We start from the raw sequence: 25,666 nt of genomic DNA, 5'->3' as shown, positions 1-25,666 counted from the left end.
AGATATAACAGAAGTGTAGCAGGAATTCTATTAGATATATAATCCAGTTCATCCTATTTTTTTACACTGCGAGTTCTGCATACTCCTGATTGTGTGATTTGTACATCATGGTTCAAATGTATAGCAGCCAACTGCCTAATGAACATTTTAGTAGAGCCCTTGTGTGACATCATTGTCCTTAAAAGTGTAGTGCTACCCGTAAGGGCTGCTTAACCACTTGCCGACTAGCTCCTATACATATACGGTGGCAATGTGGCTCCCTCCCGCGAATTGCCGTATATGTACGGCGACTCCTTTAAGAGCCATAGCAGGCATGTGCGCGCCACGGGACCCAATGGCCAAACAGATTTTTTTTTTACCAAAAGTGTGTAGAAGAATTCGTATCGGCCTAAACTGAAGTAAGAAATATTTTTTTTGTTTTAATATTTATTGTAGCAAAAAGTATAGTTTTGTTTTTTTTTTCAAAATTGTCGCTCTATTTTTGTTTATAGCGCAAAAAATTAAAACCGCAGAGGTGATCAAATACCACGGGTCAGAAAAGGGAAGGAGAATGACCAGTTTTATGTCAGACTACTTCTTTTTGCCTCCTGACACCACAACCCCAAATTAAACACTGGGCCAGATTCAGGAACATCAGCGGATCTTTGGTCCGGCGCAGTGCATCTTTTTTACACTGCGCCGGAGCAGCGCAGAGAGGCATGCTAGTGATTCAGGAAACTTTTTTCCTGTCTCTTGCCCCGGCGTGGCGGATTTTACACGGCGTAAGGCGGCGTAGCGCGGCGTAAGGCGGGGTAGAATAAAATGGGTGGCTCCCTATGCTAATGAAGCGGGGAGTGTGGCGCAGGGGTCACGGCGGGGCGCATCTTAGACCGCACATGCTCAGTGACATCCAGGGGTAAATGCCCCAATCTGCACATGCTCAGAACTGCGCCCCGGCGTGATCCCTGAGCTACGCCGACCCACTACCAAAGCCCAGTCCATGAATCAGCCCAGACTTCCGCCCTGCAGGTGCAAATGTACTGAAGCTTTTTTTTTTGCTAAGCTAGGTGGTTTGCATTGTGGTGGGGCAGTTATGGCTGATGAGGAATCCTCAGGTGGGCGGATGACCAATTTCAGCCCAGAGGAGAGGGCTGTAATTATTGAGGGCCTCTCCCAACATGGGGACCGCCTCTATGTGTTGTCCAGCAAGTGTTGTTGCTCAGGTCGTCTGTAACGCTGCTGCTTTAGCTGCTCTCCAGCTGACCTGTGCAAGTGTGGTGTAAAGTTACCCCTGCTTTATAAAGGGTAACTTTCCGCTGCAAACCAGAGTTACACGCACCGGGAGTAGCCTGCGCCGGCAATTCGTAATTTGCTGAATCGGACCAACTCCCTCATTTGCATATTTAAAATAGAAAAACCAGGGCCGCGCTAGTTCAGACCAGCGTAAATGGGCGCCCACGCCGCACCGGCGTGGAAAGGTCCAAACGAAAAAAAAAAATCTACGTTACGGCGTAATATTGTTTGCTGAATACGGCGCGGAGATACGCCGGCGCAAATTGGCATTTACGCCGCGCATCTCAGTCTACACCGGCGGAAATTGTTCCTGAATCTACCCCACTGATATTAAAGAATGGAAGGAGTAGAGGGCGCTTCTGAGAGGATTGTACCTCCAGTACCAGCAGCAGACTTTTAGTTGATATAAGCAGCAGCAGTAAATAGCATAGCTCCCAACTGTCTCTGATTTCGAGGGACTGTCCCTGATTTGGAGCAATGTCCCTCTGTCCCTCTTTGCCCCTTATTTGTCCTTCATTTTGCTCTGATCTCTATAGTTATACATAAAATGCGCTTTTTATCTTTCAAAAAGTGTTTTTCAGTGCTAAACCTTTCATCCAAATTCTAAATTGTTGCATTTGTATGTTTCAAAAGCCAGTATAAATGAAGGGTAGTGGTAAAAAAAGCCCTAGTGGATTAAATTAACCTTTTTTTTTGGTTAATTCTCCTTTAAGGGGGTGTGAGCATGTGGTCTGATTAAGGAGAGACTCACGCCTGCTCCGAAACTCGTTACCCCCCCCCCCCCTGCGAATACAGCTGCTGGCCATCTTATCTCCTCCTAGAGGCGCAGGATCGTGCAAGAACAATATTATGCAGACATACTCATTTTTTATCATCGATCTTGTAAGTGTTTTTAACCTTTGTGCTTAATAAACTTGTGGAATGCTGCACTTTAAGGGCCTTCTGCTTTCTTCCTGATGTTCAACAGGTTGTACACAAGATATAGGACTCTGATCTCTGAAAGAAAGTTCCTTAGTAATATGGGCAGGTAAGGTACCCGACATTCCTTTAGTGAGGGGGTGGGGAGGGGCAGAGGAGTCCTTGTGATGTCCTGTGTCTTCAGCTAGCTTAAACAAGGGCCCAGTATAATTCCTGGATAATGGCCTCCAATGATGTAAAGGAAACATTTTTTTGCCTAAAATTAATGTCTGCAAGGTAGACAGACATAATAGTGTCATGATTCTGTTAAAAAACGAGTAAATACCTATTAAATTTCTTCATCTATATCACCTCCGGCGTTCTAGTTTCTGTTCTCTCATTCACTTCCTGGTTTGCGGCGCTCATTCATGTAAGAACTACATTTCCCAGTATGCATTGCCTCATGCCCAGTAATTCACACCTCCTTGAAGTCTCTAACACGTAGAGAGCGTCCTGCCGCACAGATGTAGTTCCCAGGAGGGGCGAGCACGTTACTGACCACCGCAGTAAACCCTCCCTTCACGGTGGTCAGTAAAATCAGACAAGCAGGAAGTGAACAAAACAGAGAAGAAATAGAGCAACTTCTGAGCAAAAACGAACAATAAGGAAGTGAAAAGAGGAATGACTGCAGGTAAAGGATGCTTATTATGAAAAAAAATTTTTCCTTTACAACCCCTTTAATAGGGCTTTAGGGAGAAAAGCAAAGTAAAGTATGCACAGAGTGTCTCTTGGGTGTAAATAAGGTGGGACAAAAACAGGCTCAAAGGACTGTAAGGAAGGTCCTGAAGCAGGCACCTGCAGATGCTGTGATCAGGGAAACAATACTCGGCCTCATACCCTGCGGTACCATAACCCAGCCAGGTCTGTGATGCAGGCAATGAGGGTGACCTCCTGATAATCACCAGACCAATCGGAAACTGTGGCTCTCACTTGCTGCATAGGCCGCAGTACCGGCTCGCACTCCTCTGCTGTCCGGATCACTGCTTCCAGCTGAAGGCTGTGGTCCCAAGAAAGAAATTCCTCCCCAACACAGGCTATTTATCACCTCTCCCAGAATTCTGTTCTCTCCCTCCTGCTAGCTGGAAGGTGTAGTCCACACCGATCAGCCTCTAGCGTAGATTTGGGCTCCCTGGACCATATATCCCAAGATACTCCACTCTTCTGTAAGTTTTCACTCACTCTGCATTCAGGATATGACAAGGCAGAGTCTAGGCTGAGCACTAGAGGAAACGGCTTCACTGTGGCAGATGCTGTAAAGTGTCCCCTGACAATGCCGGCAATTTAGGTTTGTTGTTATGCAAATTTGTGTTGATTATTCTTGTCTGTTCAGTGTTTCACCTGCTACAGGTTTGATCGTTCTCTCAACTTTCTGGAGAACTGTGGGTTGTTCTGGAACATAGGTGCGGGGCAAGGCAAATGGGCAGCATGAATATTTATACAGCCCTGGCCAATCCCTGGGAGGGTGGCCCAGATGGCTGCTGGGTGTCTGTATAAATAATCTGAGACATAGAGCAGCCGGTCTTTTTCCTTACAAGGAGATCACAGTCTAAGGGGGGCTGCTTGCCCCCTTAGGCCACCCTATGATGTGCATGCAGGGTGTCAAGAAGACATGTGCAGAATGAAAGTATTATTTTAGTTTCATTTTGGATAGATCCGTTATGTTACTAATTTCATTCCATTGATTCATTTCGAAATTAGTTATGTTTAGTTTATTCATTTCCTAACGAATTCGACATTTTTGGAATGATTAGATATCAGAATGTTTGAAAAATGATCGACCAATCTGAATTCTGTGTGAAGAATAGCTGGCTGTAAAGGAGCGGGCTAGGAAGCCTGCCAATGCGCGTCCGATTATTTTTCGACTGATCTGATTTCGAATTGCTCCAAAATTGTGGAATTTGTTAGAAAACTAATAGACAAAACAAAACTTAGCGAATTTCTATGAAATTTGTTACTATTGTCATTCGGAGATTCGGATACTGTACATCAAAATCTAACAATAATAAGAATAATCAAAAATGTGTTCAAATTTAGATTTTAACCAAAACCAATTGCACATGTCTAGTGTTGAGGCCTTAGGTGGGTGACACGAGGGTCTGCTTTGGTGGAAGTTGCAAAGAGTTGACTAAGGCTGTCGTCTGAGGATCTAGTCTGGTATCACAGGGGAGCGCTACATAAGAGCACCTAGTATGGAAATATACAAATCCTTATTGGGTGACTGACTTTTAAGGAGCTGGTTTTCATGTCACCCCACCAATCTGCATTATAGGGAACTGATAAGTAGTCCTTTTGGATGTATTATTACACCAGTTGGGTACTCTATTCTACATGGACAGAGGATTTTTCATTATTTGCTCATCTCTAATCTGTTGCACCCCTCATTAAGTAAATGGGCTTGGCCATGTCACTATGTTAAGCCTTGGAGCATCTCATAATGCCAACACTAAAGACAAACTTGTCAATATATTTTTATTGATTTTAACAGCACAGGTTTAATGACACTTTAATTTTGGGGCAGTTACACTAGATATGTAAGAGAGTTTCTTGCATTTGGCAGCCTCAGAAACATTTGTCAAACATTGTGGGTGTAAACTTTTTATTCACCTCTTGAATAAAAAGGTTAATACCCATGGGCAGTGGTTTTCTTGGCCTCTGTTATAACCCACTTGTCAGGTGGAGCAATCCATATGTAGCACCCTCTAGTGTGTGCTACTAGAATTAGAGTAGGAAGACCATAGTCTGGCCCAGGGATAGACCTGTGTCACTGAGTCTGGGTCAGGGTTATTGGAGGCATGGGCTGGTTGACTCATCCTGGCAGCTCACTAGTGCCTCCCCTGTTTCTGGAATGCTAGAGAATGTTCTGGAAGATGCTGGGCGGAGGCTAGGAAGGGCTGCCCTGAACATTTGTGGGCCCTCGGCCAATACCCAGGGATGGGCCTGAGAGGGGACTGAGGAGCCCATGAATAGGAATGGGCTATGCCAGCAGAGGAGTTTGGTGAAAGATGGAGAAGCAGTGCTGAGGGAGTCTGTTGGTGGCCCTTGATGGACCCCTGCCGTGGAGGGGTTTTACCTTGGGCTGGAGCTTGGGAGGCTGGCCTGAAAGAATCCCACCACAGGATGCAGTTGGAGGGATTAAAGCCAGAGAGGCATCCAAGAGACCAAGGAGGGACAGTGAGTAGATCAGGACAGAGCAGGGATAGACAAGGGGAGAGACTGCCAGCTGTAGCAGTGCTCTCTTTAAGACAGTGGTGTGCCAAATCTTCTCTAACTTTGCCCTGGGAGATCTCCATGTGTGTGTTAAGTTGGGAGGACTGGGAGAAGAAAGCAGCCGGGTGGGCCATAATTTGTTGAGAGATGCTATTCACATGTGCTACTTTACCAAAAGGGAAGGCAAGTTCCTAGCCTTTAGTGGGCTGTTGCTGAGCAAACTTTGTTGCTGTCAGCAGCAGGGACGAGTCGTCAATTGTTAAGGAGTCAGTACCCATTGGCTTTCTAACAATGATGAGTCATCCCCCCTGTCAGCAGAAGGATTTCCCGCTGACAGCAGAATGTAAACAAAAGAGCCGGCATTGAAAAACAAAAACAGCACTGGGGTCCCTCTTACCGATCCATTCTAGGTACTTCAAGTCTGGTATGGATTTTATAGGGGACCCCCCTCTACAAAAAAAATGTGTGGGGACCCCCCCAAAATCCACCCAGGCTCTTATGCTTGGTATGAATTTTAAGGGAGACCCCACACTGTGGGATCCCTCTTAAAATTCATATCAAACATAAGAGCCTGGTGTGGACCATTATCCAGGCATGCAGCCCAACAGGCTAGGAAAGGAAGGGGACGAGCGAGCACCCCCCCCCCCCCAAACTACCAGGCCACCTGCCCTAAACTTTCTAGGCACTCAGATCAGCTCTGTACATGGCGAGCAGAGTCTTTCGAGTGTGGCTGCAAACATTTATGTTTTTTTTTTTCTTACAATAGGGCAGTAGTAAGATGGTTAAAGCTAAACTTTCAGTTTAAAAAATAAATAAAAAATCTAACAATTCATTTTGTTTATTAAGAAAGTAGAAATGCCTGTCTTTTGACAGCATACTGCAGAGAAGTACTCATACACATGTGCTGGTGTGAAAGCAGCGGTCTCTTTGCAGAGGTCTGACACACCCTCCCTGCTTAGTCACTTCTATGGCTCTGCAATGAGAAAGGCCTCAAAAAAAATAAATTCCATTTGTAGAACTCATATTATACTTTCTTAGAACATTTTAGTGTGTGAAATTACCTTGGCAGAAGTTAGACTTTCACTTTATTCCTCTTCAGGATCGGCAGTGACTCCTGTGGTCACCTTCACCCCGAACTGGAGGAAGATCTTCATAGGAGAGTCTATAACAATGACGTGTGATGTGGGGTCCTCTGGAGGAGAAGATCTGCCCTATTACTGGTACAAAGATGGTTACTGGGTACATACAGGAAAAATCTATACCATTACATCTGCAAACACTGAGGATAGCGGGGACTACAGATGCTGGGCCAGTTCAGAAAGAAGTGACACTGCCAGACTGGACGTTGTTGTGGGTCAGTTCTTTATGTCATATTTGGAAATGTACCAATGAATGTGTTCTTTTCCCATTCCAGTCAAAAATAGAGAAATATTATCAAACAGTAGGGATAAACTTTGTCCAACCCCCATGACATCACTGACTAAATTTGGTGAGGTCCATATTTGGTCAATTACGTCAACTGAAAGACCCCTGATGAGCTCAAGTCACTCTGCTATCTCTTCATATCAGCAAGATCTTTGTCAGCATATTAGCACTGCAGCACAACTGATTCGCTCTTTGTGCTGCTTTTCCTTCCCCAAGTCTGAGCCCAGATGTTTAGGGGTCTGCAAGGGGCTGATACAAAATCAAATTCGGCATCTACACTGATTGCCTTTAACAAATTATTTTATTGATATATTTATGAAAAGGTAGATTATTAGGGCCAGATCCTCAAAAGGGATACGCCGTCGTATATCTGTTTCTATCTTTGGAACTGATCCACAGAATCAGTTTCCAAAAGATAGGCAGAAGATCCGATATGTGTAAGGGACTTACACTGCCGGATCTTAGGATGCAGTACCGCAGCCGCCGCTGGGGGCATTTCTCGTCGAAATGCTGCTTCGGGTATGCAAATTAGCACTTACGGAGATCCACGAAGCTTTTACGCTTCGTTTTTTCTCCGTAAGTATTAGTTTGCAACCGTAAAATTTTAATTTTTTTTTTTTCGCCGTATCTTTTTTTTTTCCCGACGCAACTTTATTGACCCGTCGCGATCCACAAAGCTCGGCGTAACGTAATTTCGCGCTATGCACGTCGGGAAAATGACGTCACGAGCATGCGCAGTACGGCCGGCGCGGGAGCGCGCCTAATTTAAATGGGAATCGCCCCCATTTGAAGAGGAATGCCTTGCGCCGGCGGAATTTTAGTTACACAGCCGAAAATTTCTAGGTAAGTGCTTTGTGGATCGGGCACTTAGTTAGAAATTTTAAGGCAGTGTAACTTAAATGGGAATTTTTACGTTACGCCGGCTCTTTGTGGATCTGGCCCTTAGTTATTTGTGCCTTTTGTTAGTTGCCTGCAGTTCAGATATAAAGATATAAAGGTAGATTCACAAAGAGTTAGGCTGGCTTATCAGTAGATAAGCCGACCTAACTCAGAATCTACACCGACGTAAGTGTATGCTCAAACAGAGATACGCTTAAACATATCTAAGATAGGACGGCTTAGGCCGTCCTATCTTAGATTGCAATATTTCGGATGGCCGCTAGATGGCGCTTCCATTGCGGTCGGCGTAGAATATGTAAATTAGTTGATACGCCGATTCACGAACGTACGCCCGGCCGACGCAGTACTTTTTTTTACGCCGTTTACGTAAGAGATAGGCCGCGTAAAGTTAGAGCTAGGCCCTATTGTAATAGTAATGTCAAGTATGGCCGCCGTTCCCGAGTCGAAATTCTAATTTTTTACGTCGTTTGCGTAAGTCGTCCGTGAATCGGGATTTACGTCCACGTCGAAATCAATAGGCCCGTGCAGCGTACTTAGCCGCAATGCACACTGGAAAATGTAGGCGCCCGGCGCATGCGCAGTAAAGAAAACGTAAAAAACGTGAGGTCAAGCGCCATTAACATAAAACACGCCCCCCTCAAACACATTTGAATTAGGCGCCCTTACGCCCGCCGATTTAGGCTACGCCGACGTAACTTAGCAGGCAAGTACATTGTGAATCATGTACTTGCCTCGCTAACTTACGGCGGCGTAGCTTAAATTCCTTAAGCTACGCCGCAAAGTTGCGGCAATGTACGTGAATCTACCCATTTGACACCATTTTCAGAACCTTCATTTATCACTCTGCATCGCAACAGACCTAAAACGACCCTGTGACTAGGATAAAACATGTGAGACAGAAGAACCCTGTAAAAGAAGAGGCTGAATACTTAGCTGTTGCAGAGATACCACTGCTCTCCAACACTTCCGAGGATGTCCGGTAGTGACCTTTGCTGCACTCTAGTGTTCCATCTGCTGGTAATAAAACACATTGGCCCGGATTCACATACATTGGCGCACATTTATGCCGGCGTATCGTATCTAATATACGCTACGCCGACGTAGCGCAGAGAGGCAAGCACCAAATTCACAAAGCACTTGCCTCCCAAACTGCGATGGGTTCCCTCGGCGTAAGCCGGCGTAGGTGGAAGTGGGCGTGAGCCATGCTAATGAGGCGTGACCCCATGCAAATGATGGGCCGAATGCCATACAAGTACTTAAAGCGAATGGCGCATACGCCGTCCCGTGGACGCATCCCAGTGCGCATGCTCAGAATCACATCGGATCTACTCCCTAAGATACGACAGGATCACTGCCTACGGCGTGAATGTAACCTACGCCCAGCCATATTCACGTCAAAAGTAAACGACGTAAAATACGACGGCTTGAGTTCCCTGGTGCAGACCTTTGCATGGATGCTGCTGAGTTACACCTCCTTTATGGGGCATAACTTTACACCGGACGCATGACTTTACGCGCACTGCGTCGGACGGATGTACGTTCGTAAATTGGCATATCTCCCTCATTTGCATATGTGCATAGAAAATCAATGGGAGCGGCAAATGCGCCCAGCGTAAATATGCGCCCATGATACGATGGCGTAGGCAAGTTACGTCGGTCATAGGAAGCCTATTTTGGGGCGTATCTTGGTTTTGTGGGCACGGCGCACAGATACGACGGCGCATATTTGCGCTTACGCGGCGTATCTCGAAATACGTTGGTGTGAGTACTTTGTGAATCCGGGCCATAGCATCTGGCAAGTGGAACCAACCACAGTACCCAGGGGCAACATGCTATCTAAAATACCCAGAAGAGAAAACTGGATCCATTATCTGTCAGACAGGTAAGTATTTAACATTTTTGTCTTACAGAGTTCTTTCATTTTTATTCTAGTGATGGGGACATTTTATTTCAGCCTAATTGATAAATTAAAAGAGGAGTCATGTGGGTGCAGCACAAAAGGCATCAACTATATACTGTCCCCAATCGTCTTCTGCAGCTGAATCTAAGATACCAGAACTACAGTCCCATGTTTGCCTTATCGAGAGATGCAAAGAACACTCTTTGTCCTTTCTTTTAAAGTTGTCTCCTATCCTTTTGATCAAGCCAGGTCCTCGTCTGCCCCCTGCAGCCATATTGTTGCGGTGTTGGATTGCGGCTTTGGGGCAGTCTTGGTGCCGACTCGGTCTCTTGGAGGTACCTAGGTAGGTGGTGGGGTGTTTGTTGGGGGAGTGGGGTGTTGGGAGACATTATAAACCATGTCGTACTGCCAGTTTATTATACTAAAATATATAAATGATTAAACTTACAATGTATGTCAATTAAGATTATTTAACATGTTATATCTCTGCTTTTCTAGAGCCATTCATACAATATTGGTTACCACTATTTCCCCTGAAGAAGCCAGCGGTTGGCGAAACATGTAGGGACTATTGAACTGTAACCTCAGTAGGCCGTTAATACCTTGGCCAGTATTAAATAGTATATTATAGGGCTACTGGCCCAGATTCACAGCCGAGATACGACGGAGTATCTCAGATACTCCGTCGTATCTCTGAGAGTATCTATGCGACTGATTCATAGAATCAGTTACGCATAGATAGCCCCTAGATCCGACAGGTATAATTGTTTTACACTGTCGGATCTTAGGATGCAATACCGCGGCCGCCGCTGGGGGGAGTTTGCGTCATAAACCAGCGTCGGGTATGCAAATTAGGAGTTACGGCGACCCACAATGGTTTTTCGCGTTCGCTACGTCGCTGCTAGTCTAGTTTCCCGTTGCAAAGTTAGTCCTCGTTTTTGGTGCCTTAGCTTTACACAGCACACGTATGTTCTGTATAAAGTATGGCCGTCGTTCCCGCGTCAAAATTTGAACATTTTTGCTTCTTGCGTAAGACGTCCAGGAATACAGAAGTGCGCTACGCACGTCACCGTTCGAAAAAATGACGTCACTTTGCGCAAAGCACGGCGGGAAATTCAAAAGGGAGCATGCGCAGTAGGTCCGGCGCGGGAGCGCGCCTAATTTAAATGGCACATGCCCCTTTGAATTACGTGGGCTTACGCCGAAGGCCGCCGGCGGAAGTTTTCTCGCAAGTGCTTTGTGAATCAGGCACTTGCGATGAAAACTTGCAGCGGTGTAACGTATCTACGATACGTTACGCCGCCGCACTTCTACGTGAATCTGGGCCACTGTTTTTATGCATCCATAATGTATTGTATGTCATAAATATTTTTGTAATAAAATAATACAACTTTTTAAATACTATTTGTAATTTCTATTGTTCAGGCACCATTATAATCCCAATTCCCTTCTTGTTCAGACAATGGACCCTATCACCAAAGACATCTTTGCTCCTCTTCTCGGGCTCCTCCTGTCAGGTAGGGTAGAGCCCAGGTAGCAGGATGTAACAGCACTGGTGAATGGAGTGAACCACAACTGCGGTTAGCATGGACTTCAATGCGCTTCTTTATGCGACAACTCATTATTGTCCCCAGGCGTCACTCCTAGCAACAGGAGTTTGGGGGGTCTCTACATCATATTTCTGTCACATAAAGAAAGGCGTTGATTTACTAAGGATGGAAGCATTACAACATGCGACCAGAGCTATAATATGTACTAAAGGATTGCCATGCACAATTATACGCTAGTGATTATGAGTTTAACATAGCGTTGATTAGGTGACTAAGGGAGAAGATATGGAATACGTCAGCCCTTAACATAGGGAGTTTTAACGAACAATTTTCAAACAATTAGGCCAAGGCATTTGTACTTATGTCAAGCTCGTAGTAAATGAGAGTTGTAGTAACACTTGTATATCACACGTACTATAATAAAGGTAGTAGAACCTGCGTATATGTAGTAATGTAGCTTTAGGCAATTACAGTTGCATACATGAGGTAATTCTTATAGAGGTAATAGTATTTGCATGAGAGAGGCAATATAGCCCAGGTATAGTTGCAATATAGGTCAGGAGGGTATAGTTGCATACATGAGATAAGTATTGCATTGGTATTTTGAAAGTAGCTGAGCCTTTAAGGTACTGTTTAGCAAACAGAGTTTAACACAGTAATATCTCCCAATTAATATGTTGGTAAACAGATGGCATTTTCAGTAACACTATTGTGGTAATGGAAACATAAGCAGTAGATCTTCTATAGGACTAGAAGTGATACTAAGGTTACTTATCCGTTTGTAGATATCTTTATGCAGGAGATGGAGAGTCCTTGGTACAAGGTGTTCAAGCCATGAAAGTAATTCCCAGCAATGCTGTTGTAGAGGATGCCTTTAGCAGCAAAGTAGTAGTAGTTTCCTGGAGCAGTGTTCTGGCAAAGGGAGCGAAGGGCCGCCTGGACTCAATAAGGCTCTGATGCTAGCTGGCCATAATGTTGTAGCGTGGCCAGAACGGCTGACAATATTAGAACGGGGAATCATTGTCAAGTAAATGCCTTTATAGGCTAGTGAAAAGGTGCAGTGCATTAGCACTGTCTCAAAACAAAGCGCCACATTCCGCGGTGGAACACATCACGGCGCCAGGCGATGACGTCATCGCGCGAGCGCCGTATGGGTTCCAGCATGGAACGCATTACGGCGCCGAAAGCGCCAGTTTACAACAGGAACAGGTGGCGCGACGGCGCCTGTTACACAGGACAGGTCAGAAAAGGATGGAATAGGTAAAGATGGGATCTCAGCTCAGTTGAATGTACTCTACAGGGTGCTGCTTTGTGCCTCACCTAAATACATAAAGGCACTGTGCCCAGGGAAGCTGCCCCTCCAAGTCCCAGCCCTGGCTATACTGCAATTATACTTGGTTGTGGAGGCAATGCTATGTCTGTTCTATAACCTTCATCTTCTTATGTGATGTGTCTCTGTGTTCCAGATCTGGTGATCCTGCAGGTTCCTCTCGATGTATATGAAGGAGATGATGTGACTCTGAGATGTCACCATCATTCTGACTACACAGGAAAATATACAAAATTCTATAAGGACAATGTTGTCATTCAAAACTGGAGCAACACACCTGAATTTCATGTAGGAATTGTAAACATGATGAACACCGGGAAATACAAATGTGCAAATGGAGTAACTTTGAACAAATATGAATATTCCAAAGCTGAAGTTATCTCCATACAAAGTAAGTCATTAAATGTTTACATATCTAAGTTTTATTATAGCCAAAAGGATTTATTAAAGACTTAAATGTAATTTATTATTTTTATTCACATATGACTGACCTGCTGCTGTTAGTAGATGGTGAACGGGGAAACAATCTCCATTGGGTGTGTGTAACACCAGAATCTGTCTGGTGTTAGTGCAAGGGAAAGGAAAGGGGAGGGAAGGAGGAGAAAGGGCACTGGAGGGGAGAGGGGGTGGGAAATCAATGTGGGGTGGGCTGGGTGGGACCTATGATGTGCCTGTAGGCAGGTGCAGTCTACTTTCTCCACTGTAGGTGGCACTCATCAGTCATCAGCAGTGGCATTGCAGTTGGAGATGAAGTCAAGAGAAGCATATTTTTTCTATGGTTTACTGGTTCACTGGGGAAGATATCCGACTGGATGCTTCCGCCCCATGTGACACTGGCGGCCATCTTGGTTAAGGCCCTGGCTCCCATTTTGGTACACATTTGTGAGTGAGTAGAGTAGGGACATGTATCCCATCTATTAGGGACAGAACTAGTGACAGGGAAAGGTTCCTGACGAGGAGGGAAAGCATAGGGTTTTCAACTTCTCTGGACATCTTCCCGCTTGGGCGTGAGACGGCCAGGCAGCATTCTGCCCCTCCTAACAGATGCTGTCAGTTCTGCTGAAACCCGCTCTCTACATGCTGTTGGAACCCATGAGGCCTTGTACTCACGAGCAGACATGTCCGATGAAACCGGTCCGCGGACCGTTTTCATCGGACATGTCTGCCCGGGGACTTCTGTTCGATGGCTTGCTACGTTCCTGTCAATTGCAATCCTAGCGTCTTGGGGTCACATCTGGTTGCCGCGTTATCACGTCCCGGCGTGTTTCGTCATATCCGACTTTGTCACAGGGGGTCTACATGTAAAGTTCTTTCCCACTTGGACTGTGTATGTTACAGCCGCCGCACCACGCTGTACCCCACCTACATGCCTAAAAAAGGAAATGCAGCCACCACATTTAAAGATTCCCAGCAGCTATAGTCAATTTACAATGCTGTGCTGCCATGGACATGGTACTTAGGCGCATGACAGTGAAAGGGTTAAATAAAACAGTACAAGGGGAAAGGTGCTAAGTACAAAATATTACCCCTGCCGTAGCCCATTTTGTGTAGGTGTGACGGAAATTTTGCACTTAGAAATGGTCAAATACACAAGAGATAATTTACTGTTACTGCTTGTCTGTATGCTTATTTTTTAGATCTATTTGAAATTCCGGAGATAAAAGTGACCCCGTATCCGGTGGTAGAAGGTGATGAGATGACGCTGACATGTGACACTAGTCTCAGCCCTCTCAGACCGAGGACACAACTGAAATTTGCTTTTCACAAAGATGGAAGGAATGTCGGAGAATTCGCTTCATATAATCAGTATGGAGTTCAGTCCGCTCAGGTGAAGGACTCTGGGAATTATTCCTGTGAAGCGTCAACCGCAACCAACAGTGTAAAGAAGAGGAGTCAGGAGATATTGGTCGAAATAAAAGGTGAGTCAATCAAAGGACCAGCTGAGGGATTGAGTTACATTTCATAACCCCAAATTAGAAGACTCCGAGTTGTCAGGATCATCACTGAATATCTAACTTCAAACTTTCTTAGCAATAGTGCCCATTCTGAGCTGTAATAGTCTCTACAAAACCATCAGTTGGACAAGTCTTTTGGTATGTAGCACAACCTCACCCTCCTGGAGGCAGTTAGGGACCCTATGTGGCTCAGTGGGCTGACATTTAACCTCAGGGTTAGGTCCTGGACAGTCTCTTCTAGGAGACACCCTGTCTAGCATGGGAAGACCTGGACAGCAGGATGCCACAGTGTCACAGCTAACCTAAATCCCTTGGGTGTATATAGTGAAAGAAGCTGCCTAGCAAGTCAAGTTGGGCATCCCATAACCCCTTTTCCCCATCCAAGTTGTTTTTCCCCAATAAAACAACAAAAAAAAATCCCATGGACTGATTTATGCCTTTGAATGAAAGTTGGAAAATGCATGTTACCTGGCTGTGCAGGAATAGGGGGACCCAAAAATCCAGCAGCCCTCTAGGGGGTAGAGCTACATATGTAAAGGAGATATAGAGTGGAGGAGGATTTTGTGGTCCTAATCAGAGAGAGTAGCCTAGGGTGACAACACTGCTCCTCCATAGATACAGTGCATTAAATTAACGTTGTCACCTTATGAAAACACTGGGCCAGATTCAGCAAAGATTTACGCCGGCGTATCCATAGATACGCCGCGTAAATTCAAAGCTGCGCCGGTGTATCTTCTTTCTGTATTCAGAAAGCAAGATACGCCGACATTAGCCTAAGATCCGACTGGCGTAAGTCTCTTACGCCGTCGTATCTTAGGGTGCATTCTTACACTGGTCGATAGGTGGCGCTTCCGTAGTTTTCGTCGTAGAGTATGCAAATTACCTAGTTACGCCGATTCACAAACGTACGTGCGCCCGACTGTAGTTTTTTACGTCGTTTGCGTAAGGCTTTTTCGGCGTAACGCTGCTCCTGCTTCTATGAGGCGCACGCAATGTTAAGTATGGACGTCGTTCCCGCTTCGATTTTTGAATTTTTTACGTAGTTTGTGTAAGTCGTTCGCGAATAGGGCTGGACGTAATTTACGTTCGCGTCGAAACCAATACGTCGTTGCGGCGTACTTGGGAGCAATGCACACTGGGATATGTACACGGACGGCGCATGCGCCGTTCGTAAAAAACGTCAATCACGTCAGTTCATCACACATTAACATAAAACACACCCCCCCTTCCACATTTGAATTGCGCTGGCTTACGCCGGCCCCATTTACGCTACGCCGCCTCAACTTACGGATCAAGTGCTTTGTGAATACTGCACTTGCTCCTGTAAGTTGCGACGGCGTAGCGTAAATACGATACGCTGCGCCGCCGTAACAATGCGCGCCCCTACATGAATCTAGCCCAAAGTGTATTATTGGCAGAATTAGAAGTTGAAAATAATGGAAAAAAGCCTGAAAAAGAAAAGGAATGTATCTACTACATATAATAATTGGTAATCTGCAATATATTATGTTTTGTTTTAGGGTTTATAGAAAGGAAAAGAAGCGACTGAATATCGGACTGTGTAGGCCAGAAAAAGAGAGTTATGATATTTTGTTAAAATAAAAGTAGCAAAAAATTTATAAAATGTGCTTAAGAGTTATACAATCGAGAAAATTGTGTGCTGAGAGAAAGGAACAATCCTCATGTGCTGCCGCGTTTCACCAAATTGCTTCATCAGGGCTTATGAGGGACACATAGCACACGTCTCAAAAAATCTTTGTTTTAGGGTTTAGATATGCTGAAGGCCCCTTTCACACGGGCAGCTTCCGTTCTGTTAAGCAGGTTATCTGTTCACTGATCCCCTGCGGATCAGAGCAGAGTGAGTTGGATGACACGTCCTTGTCCGCTCAGTCTACACAGAGTGGGCATGGACAGACACCGCTGTGCTTTATGGGTGGCCAGGAGTAAATTGACTCCACTGTCCATTTAGACCCAGACACATCTGATTTGCTCCACCCCAATGAAAGAGGATGCAGTTCTCCTCAATTTTGTCTTAGTGAGCCTGATTGAATGCAAAGGTAGGTAGGTGTCCATTTACAGGTGCTGGTCCATAGGAGTGCTTGGACCTTCTGATCAGGTCCACCTGAAAAACTGAAAGGTGGACCTGAAAAGATTGCCCGTGTGAAAGAGCCCTTATGCCGCGTACACACAACCATTTTTAATGTCATGGAAAAAAACAATGTTTTTCTCGAAGGGATTCTTGTCAAGCCTGTCTTGCCTACACGCGATCGTGGAAAAAATTGCTCGAGCAAAGCGCGGTGACGTACAACACGTACGACGGCACTATAAAGGGGAAGTACCATTCGAATGGCGCCACACTTTGGGCTGATTATGCAAATTTCCCTTCTCATAACTTGCTTCTGAGCAGGCGTGTCATTAAAGCGTACATACAGTAGGACCATTTTTCACGACAAGAGAAATGACGACCTACAAACGAGAAAAAATAGAGCATGTTCTAAATTTTTAATGGACATTTTTCTCGTCGAGCCCACACACCGTCGTTTTTAATGACCAATTAAAAAAATTGCATTTTTTTCATCATGAAAAATGGTCGTGTGTACGCGGCATAAGCCTTACCCCGCCTTAATATTTAACCTCAGCATGCAATCCATAAAGATTTTTACCCTAGGCCTAATATTACCTTTTTTACGAATAAAACCTCTAATCTGAGCCATATCACTAATTCAACCTTGTTGCTCTACACAGTCACCTCATCCTGGGTCAGAAGTCCCATAGTATGCTGGTATCTCACCTCTTGTATTTGTACATTGAGCATTTCTACTTTTCCTCTGGGATTTCCTTCTCTGCAGAGCTGTTTGTAAATCCAACAATCATAGCAATTCGAAGTCCAACGACAGAAGGAGATCTCATGATCCTGATTTGTTTCAGTCTCAGTCCGCTCAGACCGGGGACAGAACTGCAGTTTGCTTTCTACAGAGATGGACGGAATGTTCAGGAATTCAGTTTATCTGATCAATATGGAGTCCAATCCACCCAGCTGGAGGATTCTGGGAATTATTACTGTCATGTGGGAGCTTTGAATGGCAAAGTGAGGAAGAGAAGTCCCTCCATCCCTATTAAAATAAAAGGTGAATATGATTTATTCTGGGAACAGATCACAAATATACCTCCAGCTTTAAAGGGGTTTTCCACCTTTTTTTAAGTTTATTAAAAGTCAGCAGCTACAAAAAGTGTAGCTGCTGGCTTTTAATAAACAGACACTTACCTGCTCCACGGCTCCAGCGGCGTCTTCATTGTTAGTGTGGGCACCCGGCAGTGACAGCTTTCGGCTTCACGGCCGGGCACCCACTGCGCATGCGCGAGTGGCAGTGCGCATGCGCGAGCGGCGCGGCGCCGTCCGATTGGACAGGCGCTCGCCTACAGGGAGGGGCTGTGAAAAGGCGATTAAGCTAATCGCCTTTCCGGACCCTCGGCGGAAGGAGGAAGTGGGACAGGAAGTCCCCTTGTCCTGAAGCCCCCACTCCCCCCCAAAAAAAATGACATGCCAAATGTGGCATGTAAGGGGGCGAGGAGTGGGTTAAGCGGAAGTTCCATTTTTAGGTGGAACGCCGCTTTAAGGTAAAAAGAAATCTGTGCAAAATTACAGACTGTCACCCAACTGTTACAATTATTCCTGGCAGATGTCATTTAAATTACCAGCAATTTATAAGGGGGAGCGGAAAATGCTTGTACAATTTGACACCCTAATTGACCTCAAAATTCATAATGTCTTTGTCAAGATTTTGGGATATTTTTCGTCAAAATTCATTGAAATTTTGATGAAACTTTCAGTGTATCGGGAAATGTTTCAATAGGTATGTAATGCATATATACCGTATTTATCGGCGTATAACACACACTTTTCCTCGCTGTCTCTGAGCGCCGCCGACAAAGCCAGACAAAGACCGAGCCGAGTGTATAGCGCACTCGGCTAGGCTCGGCCACGCTCGGCTCCGCCCGCAGCCACGCGAGAGGAGCCGAGAGAAGCCGAGAGGAGCGAACACACTGGAAATCCGGCTCTGCACAGCTCGATTGAGGCGCCAAATTCAAATACGAATTCAAATACACAACGCTGCAACCCCCGGCAGACTGACGCGACGGACACCGACAAGGCTGGACGGACCGGCAGATGGACGCGACAGACACCGACAAGGCTGGACGGACCGGCAGATGGACGCGACGGACACCAACAAGGCTGGACGGACGCCGGACAAGGCCACCGATGGACGCCGACAGCAGACGGACACCGACAAGGCTAAGCATCCAAAATGTAAGTTTTTTTCCTAAACTACCCTTCTAAGTTTGGGGTGCGCGTTATATGCGGCGCGCAGTATACCCCGATAAATATGGTACTTATTTGGTCCAAGCTGGACCAATGAAACTATGCAATAAATCAATACCTGGAGTTAGGCTTTAATTGGAGATGAATTTCAAACAAACTTTCACAGAATTTTTCTTGCTTGCAAATAAGATTTTTTTTAATTACTTCTCTTTTTAGAACTGTTTTTCGCCCCGGTGCTAAATGTAAGCGCTAATGAAGTCTTAGAAGGTGACAACGTGACCCTGATGTGTGACACGAGTCTCAGTCCGCTCAGACAGAGGACAGAACTGCAGTTTGCTTTCTACAGAGATGGACGGAATGTTCAGGAATTCAGTTCATCCGATCAATATGGTATCCAATTTGCTCAGCTGAAGGATTCTGGGAATTATTCCTGTGAAGTGAGATCTGCATCCAACATTTCTAAGAAGAGTGAGGTTGTCTTTGTCTTTGTCCAGATAAGAGGTAAATTGTTTCACCATCAGTTATGACAAAAGTTAACCTACATAGGTATGTACATCCCATCCAGTGCTAAGCCAAGGTCATCCAGTGCACAGGGTGAAGATGGCAAACTGAGCCCACCTTAAAGTGGTTGTAAACCTACTTTAAAAAAAATAGTACACTAGCTCATTATGTAATACTCACCTCAGATCGAAGCCCCCGCAGCCGTCCTCGTACACTGCTCGGGGGGCCGACATCTCTCCCGGGGGTTACTTCCAGGTATTGCGGCTCCGGCGCAGTGATTGGCCGGAGCCACGATGACGTCACTCCCGCACATTGCCTCCTTTAGGAACGGCACGATCGCCATTTCTAAAGTGCACCTGCGCCGTAGACATCACCGCCCATCATTATTGTGAATATCTCCTAAAACGAGAAGGTTTGGCAGATATTTCGAGCACCTACAGATAAGCCATAAAGTAGTTGTAAACACTCCTAAAGCACCTTCACCTACAGGTAATCCTAGATTAAGGCTTACCTGTAGGTGTTGGCAATTAGCTAGATTCAGGTAGGCAGGCGTATGGTTGCGGCGGCGTAGTGTATCGTGTTTACACTACGCCGCCGTAAGTTAGCGAGGCAAGTACATGATTCAAAAAGTACTTGCCTGCTAAGTTACGGCGGCGTAGCGTAAATCAGGCGGGCGTAAGCGCGCCTAATTCAAATTTAGCTGAGGGGGCGTGTTTTATGGTAATGGGGGGTGACCTTACGTGATTGACGTATTTTACGAACGGCGCATGCGCCGTCCGTGTACATATCCCAGTGTGCATTGCTGCAAAGTACGCCGCATGGTCCTATTGGTTTCGACGTGGACGTAAATGACGTAAATCCCTATTCACGGACGACTTACGCAAACAACGTAAAATTTTAGAATTTCGACGCGGGAACGACGGCCATACTTAACATCACTATTCCAGCTATTTGATTGAATAACTTTAGGCCTGATAATGCGTTACGTAAACGGCATATCTGTACAGCGTCGGCCGGGCGTACGTTCGTGAATAGGCGTATCTAGTGATTTACATATTCTACGCCGACCGCAATGGAAGCGCCACCTAGCGGTCAGCCTAAAAATTACACTTTAGGATACGACGGTGTAAGACACTTACGCCGCTCGTATCTGAGCCTAATTTAAGCGTATCTGGTTTCCAGAATACGCTTAAGTTAGCGCCGGCGCACATTCAGACTTAGGCTGGCGTATCTACTGATACGCCAGCCTAAGTCTTTCTGAATCCACCTAAATATCTCCTAAACCTTCACGGTTTCGGAGATATATGCAGAAAGGAATGCACCGTTGACCGTGCAGGGCTTGTGAACTGTAGATGCAGGGAATAATGCTGAAATTCCGCGCATGTGGAGGGAACTGCCGTCCCATGCGTGGGAGTGACGTCATCGCCGCTCCGAACAAGCACAATAACAGAAAGAAAGCTCCATGGAGACATGGCGGCGGCGGTGGACGGGACCGAGAAGGACTTCGGGGGCTTCGTTTTCAGGTAAGTGACACATAATGAGCGAGTATGCTGTGCATATTCGCTCATTATGCCTTTCTCTTGCAGGGGCTTTTTAAAAATAAAAATTGTGAAGGTTTACTTCCTCTTTAATCTAGGCTTACCTGTAGGTAAAAGTGGTTGTAAATGGTTTACTGGTGTCAATCAGTCAGCTAGAGAATGGAGCAACGACCAGCTCCCAGCATCCCCCTCCCTCACATACAAAAACTGTGCCCAGGGCAGGTGTCCCTCTTCCCCCCCCCCCCTTGTCCTGGCCCTGGGTGCATCTACTAATATGGTTCTATTTTCCTTTATGCAGAGAAAAGTAGCAAGGACATAACACCAATAATCATTGTGACTCCTCTGGCCTTGCTCTTGGTTGCCACTTTCCTGCTCTTGAAGTACAGACACAAGCTACACCGGCCAACCACTGGGTGCCCACATCAACGAAGAGGACTGCAACCGGAGCCTCAGATTTCTCCAACACGTATGACCATTATCTATGTATTAAAGGAGTACTGAAGACTAAAGCCTCATACACACGACCGGTTTTCCCGGCAGGAAAACTGCCATGAGAGCTTTTGGCCAGGAACCCCGGCCGTGTGAATGCTCCATGGCAGTTTTCCCGACAGGAAAACCGCCGCGAATCCCGTTGGGAAAAAAGAGATCAATGTTCTCTTTTTTCCTGCCAGGATTCCCGGCGATCTTTTTCCTGTCGTGAAAAACGACCGTGTGCATGTTTTTCAGAGGGGACAAAAAAAAAGCTCAGAATCAAGTATGAGTCAGGAGCGCTCGTTCTGGTAAAACTAGCATTCGGAATGGAGATAGCACCTTCATCACAGAAAAACACGAGGCTGAAAAGCGCAAATCGTCTCTCACCAAACTTTTACTAACACAAAATCAGCCCAAAGGGTGGCGCCGTTGGAATGAAACTTCCCCTTTATAGTGCCGTCGTACGTGTTGTACGTCACCGCGCTTTGGACCGGCGGGATTTTGTTTGACAGGCTGTACGCAAGACAAGTTTGCCAGGAATCCCGTCGGGAATAACAACGTTTTTCTATCCCACTGGAAAACCGGTCGTGTGTACAGGGACTTTGATGTAGTACAAATATGGTAGAGACAGCCCTAAGCAGATTCTCTATTATACATGACTTAAAGTTGAAGTTTATTCTTCTTATGTTTTGTCTTCCTTGGTTCCTTCTTTCACTCCACGTCAACATGCCAATAGAAATTTTACATTAACGTGCCCCTATTGGCTGCTGGGAGAGATGACGTATACCTATGTGATCTCGCCCAACAGAGCCGACCTGCCACCGTACAACTGCGGCGGCTGGTCGGCAACCAGCCGCCGCAGTTGTACGGTGGCAGGTCGGCTCTGTTGGGCGAGATCACATAGGTATACGTCATCTCTCCCAGCAGCCAATAGGGGCACGTGCCCCCCGCTCGTCCCTGATCCCGGTGCGCGTGCCCTGATGGTAGTGCCCAAGTGACTCAATGGTCAGTCCGCCCCTGACTGTATGTCACCCACTAGCACTGTTTATTGCAGTAGTGCCCTGGGCTCACAGGAAGTGGGTTGAATGATGCTGTCATTTAACCTGGAGGCTCAGGACACTGGGGAGGATTGATGGTCAATATATTCAAAGGTGATTTTTTTTTTCACTTTTGCTAAGCTACCGTATTTATTTTTAGGTGGAGTTCTGTTTTAAATAAATGTTGCATTGTCCAAATTTAATACAGAAAAATACGTCATTATCATCTCCCTCCTCCCTCTTTCCCAGATGCTGCCGGAGAGTCAGCCGATGACACTGAAGTCACTTACACCAACCTCATTCTGCATCGTGTACCTGAAGGTAATCCCGGTGTAGGAGTTCATGTTCCCTTTGTATGACTGAAACCTCAGACTGAGCCATCCAATGAGGGAGGGGTCAGTGCTCTGACTCCTTCACCTATGTATGCAGATCTTAGCTTCAGCTACTGAAGCCTATAAACACAGGCCTTTTACAACATTGTGGTAAGAAGATATGGAAAGCATATAAGAATGAGTCTATAGCTCTATCTGGTGGCAGGATAGCAAACTACTTTATTGATGTAGCGCCCCGATGTTTAGGCAGGGTTGCTATCACATTTATTGCCAAGCAATAGTTGCCTTGGCCAATTGTTAGGCGATCGATTGATTCCGCTCTAATCTGGACTTGTTGCACCCTTTTCTTCTGTCATGGGGTGGCACTGTGTTAGTGACATTGGATAAGACAGGGGCCTTGCAAGCTCAGACATGAATAGATGGGGTGCCAATGGCTAGGGATGTTCTTTAGTACCTTGGCCTGCTGGGAGAGCCTATTTCTTTGGGTGGAGTTAGGTGATCGGGTTCCTGTGCCACTCCTGAACCATACCAGACCCCAAAGCATCCTCCCCATGTTGAGGGCATGTGGCCTGGTACGGTTCAGGAGGGGGGGCACTCTCTCGCCCCCCCTTTTCCTGCGGCCTGCCAGGTCGCATGCTCGGATAAGGGTCTGGTATGGATTTTGGGGGGACCCCTAAGCCATTTTTTTTAAAATCGGCTCAAGGTTCCTTAAAATCCATACCAGACCTGAAGGGCATGGTAATGGGGGGGGGGGGGGGGAACCCATGCTGTTTTTTTCAATGATTTTTATCTATATTGCTGGGATCCGACAATACATTACAACCGCAAGTAGTTTTAAATTATATTTTTTCTTTTAGAAATGTAATTTTGCTGCAGCACTGTTCTAAACATGGGAAAATGTGCTACTTTACAGGCATACTATAGACACCCCCGCCCCAGGCAAGATATATTTAAAGGAATATTTCATTTTTATTGTTTCACTTTAATCACTTCAGCCCCACACCATTTGGCTGCCAAATGACCAGGCCGCTTTTTGCAATTAGGCACTGCCTCACTTTAACTGAGAATTGCGCGGTCGTGCGACGTGGCTCCGAAACAAAATTGGCGTCCTTTTTTTCCCACAAATAGAGCTTTCTTTTGGTGGTATTTGATCACCTCTGCGGTTTTTATTTTTTGCATAGAAAAACAAAAAAAGAGCGACAATTTTGAAAAAAATAAAACTGTTGCTATAATTAATATCCCCCAAAAAATATATATAAAAAAAAAAAAAATTTCCTCAGTTTAGGCCGATACGTATTCTTCTACATATTTTTGGTTAAAAAAAATCGCAATAAGCGTTTATTAATTGGTTTGCGCAAAAGTTATAGCGTCTATAAAATAGGGGATAGTTTTATGGCATTTTTATTAATATATTTTTTTTACTAGTAATGGCGGCGATCAGCGTTTTTTTTTTTTGGGCGACTGCAACATTATGGCGGACATATCGGACACTTTTGACGCTATTTTGGGACCATTCACATTTATACAGCGATCAGTGCTATAAATATGCACTTATTAGGCCGCATACACATGATCGGTCAAAACCGATGAAAACGGACTGAAGGACCGTTTTCATCGGTCCAAACCGATGGTGTGTGGGGCCCATCGGTCAGTTAACCTTCGGTCAAAAAAATTTGAACTTGCTTTAAAATTGAACCGATGGACGCCTAACCGATAGGTCAAAACCGATCGTTAGTATGCAAAGCATCGTTTAAAAACCTGCGCATGCTCAGAATCAAGTCGACGCATGCTTGGAAGCATTGAACTTCGTTTTTTTCAGCACGTCGTTGTGTTTTACGTCACCGCGTTCTGACACGATCGGTTTATTTAACCTATGGTGTGAAGGCACATCAGACTATCAGTCAGCTTCATCGGTTAACCGATGACAACAGTCCTTCGGACAGTTCTCATCGGATGGACTGATCGTATGTACGCGGCCTTACTGTATACATGTGACTGGCAGCGAAGGGGGTAACCACTAGGGGGCTAGGAATAGGTTAAGTGTGTCCTAGGGAGTGATTCTAACTGTTAGGGGATGTGGCTTACTGTAACACATCGCTGATCGCTGCTCCCGATGAGAGGGAGCAGACGATCAGTGTTGTGTCACTAGGCAGAACAGGGAGATGCCTTGTTTACACTGGCCTCTCCCCGTTCTGCAGCTCTGTGACCCAACCGCGGGACAACGGCGGACATCAAGTCCACGGGTCCCGCAGGAATGGACACAGAGCTCGCGGCAGGGCCAAGCGCGTGTCCGCACGGCGGGAAATGCCCAGCCGTACCATTCTGCCGACGTATAACAGCGTGAGCTGGACTTTAACTGTTTTTTTGCATTGATACATGTCTCCTGTTTTCATTGTCTCACTAAAGTCTGTCCATACACTTGTCATGGAATAGGAGTATTTGTGAATGTTCCATTTATTGTATGTTCATTTTTCAGGGTCTTCCTTGACCAGAGAACCTGTGAGTATAACTCAATATTAAATCATTGGTTAAGTGCAAGATTTACAGTATCAGGTTCAGAAGAATAATTGGAAGGATTGAAGGGTGGTGATGGGTACCCAAAGTGTACCCAGATGGTGGTGTGGAAATAGTGGCATCTACTCCCAAACCAAAAGGGCTTCCAAGCCCACTTTGGATTGATACTGGAAAAAGAGATAAGGACTGGAGGACCACACCAGAATACTGAACTGTTAGATCCTGAGGAACATGCTTAAAAGCTGTCTTATAACAACACTAGGACAATGGTAATTGCAGCGCCAGGTGGTCTATGGCTAGTGCCGGGACACCTCTATTGGGAAAACTTGGCGTGAATATCACCATAAGACAGGGTGGGAAAGGGAGAAAGGAGAGGAATAGTCCATGGATAGTCCGTATGTCCTGGGTTGTGGATCTGTATGCATACACACGAGAGGCAGCCCGCTGGAGAGCAGA

General features: G+C 45.7%; 1 protein-coding gene across 1 annotated transcript in view; it reads left to right on the top strand.

Moving 5' to 3' along the window:
* The window catches only part of LOC120922038 (Fc receptor-like protein 6), a gene marked incomplete at its 3' end in the record, with an annotated part of 28,912 nt that extends 3,717 nt beyond the window's left edge, over window positions 1–25,195 (top strand). The window contains exons 3-12 of the mRNA XM_040334576.1: window positions 3,560–3,629; window positions 6,536–6,818; window positions 11,087–11,178; window positions 12,678–12,932; window positions 14,179–14,460; window positions 17,346–17,624; window positions 19,034–19,318; window positions 21,155–21,322; window positions 22,614–22,685; window positions 25,173–25,195. Of these exons, the coding sequence (XP_040190510.1) occupies window positions 3,560–3,629; window positions 6,536–6,818; window positions 11,087–11,178; window positions 12,678–12,932; window positions 14,179–14,460; window positions 17,346–17,624; window positions 19,034–19,318; window positions 21,155–21,322; window positions 22,614–22,685; window positions 25,173–25,195 (1,809 nt within the window). The remainder of the gene's footprint in view (window positions 1–3,559; window positions 3,630–6,535; window positions 6,819–11,086; window positions 11,179–12,677; window positions 12,933–14,178; window positions 14,461–17,345; window positions 17,625–19,033; window positions 19,319–21,154; window positions 21,323–22,613; window positions 22,686–25,172) is intronic.
* Between the last annotated feature and the right edge of the window lie 471 nt (window positions 25,196–25,666).

Source organism: Rana temporaria, unplaced genomic scaffold (genome assembly GCF_905171775.1).
Source record: "Rana temporaria unplaced genomic scaffold, aRanTem1.1, whole genome shotgun sequence".
Classification (NCBI taxonomy): Eukaryota; Metazoa; Chordata; class Amphibia; order Anura; family Ranidae; genus Rana; species Rana temporaria.
This window is presented reverse-complemented; position numbering and strand designations above follow the sequence as displayed.